At 54.7% G+C, this 10,250-nt stretch overlaps 1 protein-coding gene across 1 annotated transcript; it reads right to left on the reverse strand.

Moving 5' to 3' along the window:
* Positions 1-83: 83 nt before the first annotated feature.
* On the reverse strand, positions 84-10,220 carry NDUFS2 (NADH:ubiquinone oxidoreductase core subunit S2). Its single transcript, XM_045086565.1, has 14 exons — positions 10,065-10,220; positions 9,152-9,258; positions 6,186-6,376; positions 4,401-4,521; positions 4,123-4,235; positions 3,062-3,136; positions 2,829-2,906; positions 2,596-2,681; positions 2,285-2,404; positions 1,303-1,432; positions 945-1,040; positions 700-783; positions 526-583; positions 84-337 (listed from the first exon to the last, which is right to left on the reverse strand). Exons 1-14 carry the CDS (start codon positions 10,157-10,159, stop codon positions 300-302), a joined length of 1,392 nt encoding a protein of 463 aa, XP_044942500.1. The 5' UTR covers positions 10,160-10,220; the 3' UTR covers positions 84-299.
* Positions 10,221-10,250: the final 30 nt, after the last annotated feature.

Below are 10,250 nucleotides of genomic sequence, written 5' to 3' on the forward strand. Positions count from 1 at the left end.
CAGAGAGCTGTAGGTTAACGCACGTTCTCAACTTCTCCAACAAAGCGAAAGACGGGAAGATCCCGAGAAAGACACATCAGAGGTTTGGGCAGAGGGGCCAGAAGGCGGCTACTTTATTCTAATTCCTCCTTTTCTAGTACATGCACAGAAAGCCTGACGGCTGAGTGTCTGCAGGTGTGCGCACACACGCGCACGCGCACACACACACGCACACACACACGCACAGAGCCCCTTTCCAGGGACGGCTGGGCTCCGAGGAGGAAGCAGACAGGCAGGGGTCCCGGACGCTGTTCCCCGGCTCACCGATCCACTTCTCCAAACACAATATCTTGGGTACCTAAGAGATCAGCAGGAGGAGAAAAAAAAGTGGTATCACCAAAAATCCAGAACTCACTCCTGTGCCCGGCAGACCGAGGATCTGAGTCTGTGCCCACTGTCTCTGACCAGAAGTGTTCAGTCTCTGCCCCCGTTAGAGCCCCCAACCCCCTCATCTGCAGCCTCTCGGCCGCACAACAGGCCTCGTACCTATGATGGCAACAACATCCGCCAACATGTGTCCCTTCGACATCTTGTCCAAACCGGCCTGGAGGGATAGGGACAGGGTCCGGTGCGATGAGCAGAAGGTCATCAGAATCCCACCCGAGGTCCCTAATGACTGATTCATTTAGTGGAGAGAGAACCCCTGGGGTTGGTTCTTACCAGGTGGGCAAAACCTGGAGCCTTGATCTTGCACCGGTAAGGGCGGCTGCTGCCATCGGACACGAGGTACACCCCAAACTCTCCCTGTCCGAGAAGAAGGTCGGCTGCCTCCGTTAACAGGAAGACTTTTCTCTGCCAACAAAGCCTCTCTCTTCTCCCGCAGGTCCTCCCTCTCGCCGACGACGGCTCACCTGTCTCCAGCCCCCAGAGCCCCGGCTGCCCGTTCCGTCCCCAGCTCTCCTCACCTTAGGAGCCTCGATGGCAGTGTACGTGGCCCCCGGGGGGACTTGGTAGCCCTCCGTGTACAGCTTGAAGTGATGGATCAGTGACTCCATGGAAGTCTGGGAAGAGGGGAAGCGAGGGGAAGCGAGCAGCAGTGAGCCAGATCCCGGTGTCTCCCAGCCCCTCCCGCAGCGCGGGAAATCCGCCCCCCCCCCCCCCCCCCGCGGGAGACTAAAACCCTGCCGTGAACGGAGGTAGCTCCAGAGGCGAAGACTCCCGCAGTGAATTCTTTCAAAAAGGAAAACCGAGAAGCGGGGTGTAACCGAGGACACTGCCCCCTCGCTGCGGGCCCCTCTCCCTCCTCTCAGCCCCCGAGCCAACCTTCATCTCTGCTCGCTTAGGCGGAGAAACTTTGGCGTCATCGACCTTGATCTCCCCGGGAGGCATCTTGTTCAGACACTGCGAGATGATGCGAAGGGACTGGCGCATCTCCTCCACCCGACACAGGTACCTGAAGGGGTCGGAGCAGGAGAGGGGCTGTCGGAGCCGCCGTGAGGCAGAGAAGGAGGCAAGGTGCCCCTTCCCCGGCGCAGAGCACTGGCTGACTTGCTCCCTCCCTCTTTCCTCCTAGGGCCGCATCTCTGCCCGGCTTGGCCACCCAGGTAAAACCTCTCGTCTTCAGGCTCTGGTGTGGCTCCTGCCCCAAGTGCCCTCCCGATCTTCTCGGCCCATGTCCCGCGGTCCTCCCCTCTTAGACACTTCTTGCACTCTAGAATGGGGGAGAGTCAAATCGACTCAAAAAGAAAACAGAAGGGACACCTGGGTGGCTCGGTGAGTTAAACCTCTGCCTTCAGCTCAGGTCATGGTCTCAGGGTCCTGGGATCGAGCCCCGCATGGGGCTCTCTGCTCAGTGGGGAGCCTGCTTCCCCTCTCTCTCTGCCTGCCTCTCTGCCTACTTGTGATCTCTGTCAAATAAATAAATAAAATCTTAAAAAAAAAAAAAACAAAAACAAAGAAAGAAAACAGAAGCCAATCTTATTCAGGAATGGAATGTGAAGCTTAGAGCTTAGTAGAAAGAGCACGGGGTCGGGAGGACTCTGGTCTCAACCACCACGAACAGGAAGACCCCAGGCTGATCTCGAACATCTAGGCCTTAGCTTTCTCAGCTACAAAAATGCAGCCCAGACTAGTTCCATCTAAAAGATGAGGCTAAGTGAGGGTAAAAGATGGCTTTAGAAAATCACCTAGCTTGACACAACAGCTCCAATAGCTTTTGGAAAATTCAGGAATACAGAAAGTAGCCAAGAAAAAAGCCATACAGGAGAAAACAGCTGGAAGACAAGCGGAGAAGATCTGGCCTTACCTATCATAGCAGTCCCCTCGAGAGCCAATAGGGACATCGAAGTCCACCTGGTCATAAACATCGTAGGGCTGGGTCTTCCGCAGGTCCCACTGGATGCCCGAGCCGCGGAGCATCACTCCACTGGAGAACGACACGGGAACAAGGGTCCCTTTCCTCGAACCAGGAAAGGAGGCGCTCTCTCTTCCTCAGTCTCCCCTTTCCCTCCAGGCGCCGGGTTTGGGCTCAGAGCAAGGCACGGACGGCGCCACACCTTCCCCAAACCAAGGTATCAGGCTGGAGCCCCCCAAGCGCAGAAGTCACATTCCTCTCACCTAAACCCATAATTAAGCGCATCTTCGGCAGTCACAACCCCAATGTCCACTGTCCGATTCCGCCAGATCCTGTTGTTCGTCAGCATCTGTTGGTCGGGGAAACCGGACATGAACGCTCGCCCTCAAACCCGTCAGAGGTCGCTGGCGTCTTTACAACCAGGACTAAAACCCCATGAACCTTTCTTGAGGGGAAAAGAGGGATTTTCCCCTCCAGCTCCTGGCTCCTATCTTACCTCTTCCAACTCATCAACCCGAAGAGAGAAATTCTTAGAAAACTCATAAATGTCATCCAGAAGCCCAAGGGGTAGGTCCTAAGAGCCAAATGGAGAAGAGTAGTGAGCGGGACTCGGCCTCTGCGCGCCCAACGGACAGGGTCAGCGGTTCCATCGGCCCGCGCTGCCCTCCAGTGGCCACAGGGGATATAGGCGCTGGCTGGAGGTTAGGGAAGGCAGGGGCTCAGGCTCACCTGGTGCACGCCTCCTGGGCGGACGTAGGCGGCATGCATCCGGGCCCCAGACACACGCTCGTAGAATTCAAACATCTTGATAGGACACACTGGGAATTAGTGACAAAGTCCTGGGCCCCAAGTCCAACAATGTGCTGGTCCACCCCCCTGCCCCCTGCCTTCTGGTGCCCACCCAAGCCCTCACAACACTGGGTTCCTTAAGAACAGAACCCCAGTTTGGGGCCCCTGGGTGGCTCAGTCAATTGCACATCTGCCTTCAGCTCAGGTCATGATCTCAGGGTTCAGGGATTAAGCTCCGCTTCCTCTGCCTGTCGCTTCCCCTACTTGTGCTCTCTGACAAACAAATAAAATCTTTTTTTTTAAGATTTTATTTATTTAGGAGTGCCCGAGTGGCTCAGTAGGTTAAGCTTCTGCCTTTGGCTCGGGTCACGGTCTCATGGTCCTGGAACAAGCCCCGCATTGGGCTCTCTGCTCAGCATTGAGCCTGCCTCCCCCTCTGCCTCTGCCTGCCTCTCTACCTACTTGTGATCTCACTCTCTGTCAAATAAATAAACAAAATCTTAAAAAAAAACCAAAAAAACCGATTTTATTAATTTGACAGAGAGAGAGATCACAAGTAGACAGAGAGGCAGACGGAGAAAGAGGGGAAAGCAGGCTCCCCACTGAGCAGAGAGCCCGACGCGGGGCTCAATCCCAGGAGCCTGGGACCATAACCTGAGTCAAAGGTAGAGGCTTAACCTACTGAGCTGCCCAGGAGCTCCAATAAATAAAAATCTTAAAAAAATAAAAATAAAAAAGAGGGGTGCCTGGGTGGCTCAGTGGGTTAAGGCCTCTGCCTTCAGCTCAGGTCATGGTCCCAGGGTACTGGGATCGAGCCCGGAATAAGGCTCTCTGCTCAGCTAGGAGCCTGCTTAAAAAAAAAAAAGAAAGAAAGAACACAACCCAAGTTAAGAAGACCTCCTTCCTCTCACTATTCTATGTTCTCTCTCCTTTTAATCTTGTCTCCTTCAAGAACCTTCTCCATTTCTTGTACCCCCATGCCTATCCTCTCCTTCTCTTACCTTCTCCCTCTCTTCAAACATCCAGAAGAAAGGGGTCATGGCCCCAATGTCCAGAGCATGGGTTGTCACAGCCATAATGTGGTTCAAAAGCCGCGTGATTTCTCCAAACAGCACTGCGCACAGGGAGGGACCACAAGGAGAGAAGGATATAGGAGCCGAGGAACGACACCGACATGGTGGTTGTGCGCAGCGTCTGGGGTCTGCGTACTAAGCTTGGGGTTGATGCTCCCAAGCCAGGCAATGGCCGGGGAGGGCCACGGGCAGGGCTGCGGCTTTACCTCGGATCCACTGCGCCCGGGGCGGAGGCTGGATGTTGAGCAGCTTCTCCACGGCCAGTGAGTAGGCCTGCTCGTTGCACATCATGGACACGTAGTCCAGCCGGTCAAAGTACGGAAGGGCCTGGGAAGAGGCAAGAACCGGGGTCACCCGTGTGGGGCCAGGAGCCCCCAGCAGCCTGCGAGCGCACTGCTGTCCGCTGGCTCCGGAGTCCGTGCTGCCTAAGGCCTTCCAGGCCCCGGAGCGAAGCAGGCAGCATGCTCCGGCCAGCTGTACACGCGGGGAGTGTTTACAAACGAGCTCTCTGAAGGGGCGGGAGGGAACCGTGATGTGCCGCGTGTGCCGGTTTCCACGGGGAAGATCCACGCGGCGGGGCCCGCTTTCAGCCGCGAACTGAACACGGCACCGGACGGTACTTCTGCGAAGCGGACCCAGTGACAGCACCGCAGAGCACAGCAAATGGAAGTAAGAAAGGGATAAGCTCTGAGGACTTCCTACCTCGGCCCTTGACAGAATTTATTAAATAGTGAGCTCACATAATTTACAACTTGTGATCACGGCTGTCACAAATCCCCACACCCGCCCTTGCGGGCCGGCGGGAGCTGCTCCGGAGCACCTCGGCCGCGTCCGTCTCACACGAGACGGCCCCTGTGAGGCAGTGAGGGAGAGAGGTGACCAGTCTGAGCAGTAACCGGGCGGGAGCGAGGGACTGACGGAAGACAGAGCCCCGAGAAGGGCTGCATTGGCTTCTGGTCAGGGAGAAAATGGTGCTTTCTCAGAATGCCAAGAAAGCTACTCAAGCCGCCTGCCCAACAGGCTTCAGCTTCCAGGAAGGAGGCGGGGCTGGGTCTCCCGTCTTTGGGACAGCCAGTTCTTGCCCTGATGTCACTGTGACATGGGTTAACGCCGCAGCCTGCGGCTCCATACTCCGGGACCAGACACCAGTCCTGCCTGGACTCTCTGCGGCCATCACGTCCGCGTCAGCCGCGTCTACCCTACCCTCGTCACCCTCTGTGAGCAAGACCTTTCTTCGTGACAGTAAGAAAAAACTTCAGATGCCTGTCCCTGCTCCAATTCCTTCCCATCTGACCCTCACCACTCGGGTCACAGAGCTCTCCTCAAAACGGCACGCTGCCACAAACTCCCTCCCGGTCACTGTGACTCACGGAGTGTTTGGAAAACAGACCAGGGACGGCCGGAAGATACAAGAATCGGCTGTTACTCCTAAGGAGCTGACGTCTCTTGCCGCTTCCTCTGTCCCTGGGGACACCGGCTTTAACGTACTAGCTCGATGTAAGAGCAGGGAAACTGAGGCACCAGAGAAAGGGTAAAGGGGCCAGCCAAAAGCCATCTGGAGCAAAGCTGCGGGGGTTCCAGCAGCCAAACACTCCTGCTGGGTAAACTACATCTGGATGGGCGCCTGGGTGGCTCGGTGGGTTGAGCCGCTGCCTTCGGCTCGGGTCATGATCTCAGGGTCCTGGGATCGAGTCCCGCATCGGGCTCTCTGCTCAGCAGGGAGCCTGCTTCCTCCTCTCTCTCTGCCTGCCTCTCTGCCTACTTGTGATCTCTGTCAAATAAATAAATAAAATCTTAAAAAAAAAAAACAAAAACAACATCTGGATGGACTGATGAACTGCGGTCACACGCCCCTGGCACATCCCCATCTCCCAACCAAGACCGTCCTCATGTCCTCAACGCCCTCCGCCCCTGGGGCTTTGGGGGCAACGAACTGGCAAAGCGCCAGGCATCCCCGGGGCCCGTCAGCAGGCCCCCGCGCACCCCCACACCTGCAGATAGGTCTTGTATTCAATGAGCTTCTCGGTGCCTCGGTGCAGCAGGCCGATGTGGGGGTCGCACTTCCGCACCATCTCCCCGCTCAGCTCCATCACGAGCCGCAGGACTCCGTGGGCGGCTGGGTGCTGCGGCCCAAAGTTCAGGGTCAGGTTTGTCACCATTGTGTCCTTTGGAGGGTCCACATCTGAGAAGTGGGAAAGAGTTCAGAGCCAAATGGTAATTCCCTAGAGAGCCCCCAAGAGACAGCAGGAAAAAGGGGAGGAAGATCTAAATTTCCTGACAAGAGGGACCACGCATGAACCTTCCTCTTTCCGTGTCTCCCAGATACCTTTTTAAATACGGTAATACTGGGGCCCCTGGGTACCCCAGTTGGTTAAGCAGCTAACTCTTTTTTTTTTAAAGATTTTATTTATTTATTTGACAGATCACAAGTAGTCAGAGAGGCAGGAAGAAAGAGAGGGGGGAGCAGGTTCCCTGCTGAGTAAAGAACCCCATGCGGGGCTTGATCCCAGGAGCCTGAGCCAAAGGCAGAGGCTTTAACCCACTGAGCCACCCAGGCGCCCCAAGCAGCTAACTCTTGCTTTTGGCTCAGGTCATGATCTCAGGGTCCTGGGATCAAGCCCTGAGTTGGGCCTGCACTCTGCAGAGTCTGTGTAAGGATTCTCTCTCTCGGGGTGCCTGGGTGGCTCAGTGGGTTAAAGCCTCTGCCTTCGGCTCGGGTCATGATCCCAAGGTCCTGGGATCGAGCCTCACGTCAGGCTCTCTGCTCAGCAGGGAGCCTGTTTCCTCTCTCTCTGCCTGCCTGCCTGTCTACTTGTGATCTCTGTCTGTCCGATAAGTAAATAAAATCTTTAAAAAAAAAAAAAATTCTCTTTCTTCCTCTGCCCGTCCCCCACACACGTGTGCACGCATGCAAATAAATAAGTCTTTAAAAGAAAATAAAGATGACAGTACTAATAACATTCATATAGTCCTTACTATGTCCCAAGCACTACTCTAAGCCCTTCACTGATTTTAATTAACTTAATTCCCCTAACAACCACACGAGTAGTAGGTACTATTATTATCCTCATTTTATTGGTGAAACTGAAGCCAGAGAGAATAAATGACTTCTCAGAGAGCAGGCAAGTGGCCGAGTCAGGACTGATCTCAACGTGTTCAGCTCCACAGTCCACATTCTTAACCCTAACGATCCACTCCAAATCTATCTGATGAATGCCCAACCAATCAGGAAATGTGCACTTAATTCTGACTACTACCGAATGGCAACGTCTACCCTCAAAAAGCATACAGTTGAATTGGGAAATAAGTCCGTGGGAGGAACGGGCAACAGAGGCCAAATGTACAAGTTACCAAATAAGTGGCTCAGCTGTCAAGAATTTAAAGGAAGAGAGGAACGCTGTGAAGACTTGGAGGCGGGATGAGAGGAGGTTCTTTAAAAACAGGGCCTGGGAATGACTCAACAGGTAGACAGGAGAGCCTTCCCACGCTATGCAATCAACAAAGGTCAAACCTGGGGAACAGGGACATCTCTGCGGAACTCCTTCTGTGCCAAGCAGCAGAAGATGAGTGTGGGCAGACAGGAGCGGCTAGTGTTTCAATTATCGGTATCAATAACCACACGTACAGCAGACTTCCCATGGGCCGGTCACTACACTGACTGGTTCTGATGGTTATGATCCCATTTAACCCTTACAGTGATGCTACGAAACAGGCACTTCATTCGCCGGTAAACGGGAGAGCAGCGAACTGATACCAGAGTTTAACTTTTCAACCAAAATTCTTCACCAGGGAGTGAAGTGGAGTCAGACGGACCCAAGTACAAAGCCATGTATGTGTTCTTTTTTTTTTTTTTTTTAAAGATTTTCTTTATTTATTTGTCAGAGAGAGAGCGAGCGAGAGCGAGCACAGGCAGAGTCAGAGGGAGAAGCAGGCTCCCTGCGGAGCAAGGAGCCCGATGTGGGACTCGATCCCAGGACGCTGGGATCATGACCTGAGCCGAAGGCAGCCGCTTAACCAACTGAGCCACCCAGGCGTCCCGCCATGTATGTGTTCTTGATCAAGTTTTGATCTCCCTGCACCACGATTTTCTCAAGAGTAGCATAACACTAGTCTCACTCTCACGGAGTTGTTGAGAGAACTAGGTGAAATAATGCCTATCAAACGCCTGATACGTGGTTAAACACCCGGCCACTGTTACTATTAGATTTTTGAAAAGTAATGGAAACTCTTCTGAAGGTTTCTGAGCAAGAGAATGAAGGCCATGGTAAAATGGTGTTTGGGGAAGATGGGGGTGATTACACTGTGCTGCAAAGCTGGCGGGGGACCAGATCAGGGGCAGGAACCCAGTGAGGAGACGCCTGAGTAACTAACTAAGTACAAAACAGATCTGACCAAGAAAGGACAAGATGGTCCGATGTGGAACATTATAAAAGAATCTGCATGGTTTGGTGACTTCTTGGACTTAAGGAGGACAAGAGAGAAAAAAAGAGCCAAAGGTAACTAAATAAAATGTTTCATTCCTGAGAAATTAAGGAAAACGTGGGTACCACTGATCAAAATCAAAAAGTCACAAGGAAGAACTACTTTTGATGGGGAAAAATACTTCGTAGTCTGGAAGATTGCATTTGGGTACCACTGGGAAAAAAACACGTTTTCTACCAAAGGAAGACGGAAATATACTGAACCTCTGGAAAAAGCTGAAGCTAAAAATATCAGTCTGGTAGGGACCTCCAAAAGCTGACGAGGACCTACTCTTTTTCTCCTGGAACGTTCTTCTTTTCCTTCTCTACTGACAAACACCTGCCCTATTATCGGTGTTACTGTGTGTTGAAGTGCTGGTGGAAGAAGCAAAAAGGACGAGGGCCCAAACTGGCCTTGCCATCGAGTTCAAGAGCACTCAGAAATCAGCTTAGGGCAAGGCTGGGTGGGAGTCGGGGCAGGGGCTCTGGGAACTCACCATTCCAAGGTGGAGGCTTCCAGTGGGCGGTTTCTTTGGTGGGGTACATGACAGCTCCCCCAAACTGCTCTGCCCACTCCACATCTGGCTGCCACTGCCGAGCACCTCTGTGGAGTTAAAGACAGATCCTAGACACAGGGCCTCAACGGTGGTTGGTTTCTGTGTTCCCGTTCACTCTCTGGTGGACCCAGGGAAGGGTCCCCCGGATGCCCCAATGCCAAGTCACTGGCACACAGTGTAGCTTTAGCAGAACAAGCTGGAACTCCAGAATCTCCATTCCTACTAACAACTTATTGGGATCCCTACACCCATCACCCCCACGCATGCAAGGCTGGGGGTCCCAGCTCCTTCAACTTCTCAGCGCATTCTTATTTCCACCGGGGGCATTATGAATGCAAGCAAGGTGTGTATTCAAGGGCAACCCAAGACGAAGAGGTGTGCGGTGCCGGTCCAGGGGCGGGGGGAGGGGCATGACTCCTTGGCTCAGCCCGGGTGAGACCTGAGTGTCGTTCTGGGGACCAGCGTTGGGGGGGGGGGGCACGTGGGGAAGGTATCTGTGTTTGTGTTCCTCCTCGAACTCCAGGAGTGCTTCCCTCTTCTCGTTTAAGGAGACTTCACCAGCTACACGCCACTCATGACGACATTCGGGAGCAGCAGGGCACAAGGGCAAGGTGACACTATCACTAACGTTCGGGAGCAGGACCCCCCCCCCCGCCAGCTGATTTCACCCCTCTTCCCTCCCTCGGCCGGAGCGGACGCCACTGCATGCTGGAGCCCCGGACAGCAGGCGTGGGCGAGGGGTCACAGGCCTGGGTCATTCTTTCCTAGGGGGGGTCACAAGGCCCGCGGAGGCGCCGGACCCCAGAAATCCTGGCGTCGGGGGCTACGCGTCGAGGGCCGCCGGGAGTCTCACCTGCTGGGCTGCAGCGGCAGCCGGCCCCCGGCTCCGGGCCGCAGCGCCTGGGCCGCGACGCCCCGGAGGCTGCGCAGAGCCCTCAGCGCCGCCATCTTGCCCCGCCGCGGACTGCGGGAAGGAGAACGGGCGGAAGTGCCTCCCGCGCGCCCCCTGGCGGCTTCCCGCGGATGGGCGCACGGGGCC

This window comes from Mustela putorius, unplaced genomic scaffold (genome assembly GCF_011764305.1).
Source record: "Mustela putorius furo isolate JIRA1106 unplaced genomic scaffold, ASM1176430v1.1 tig00000997_pilon_pilon_pilon, whole genome shotgun sequence".
Taxonomy (NCBI): Eukaryota; Metazoa; Chordata; class Mammalia; order Carnivora; family Mustelidae; genus Mustela; species Mustela putorius.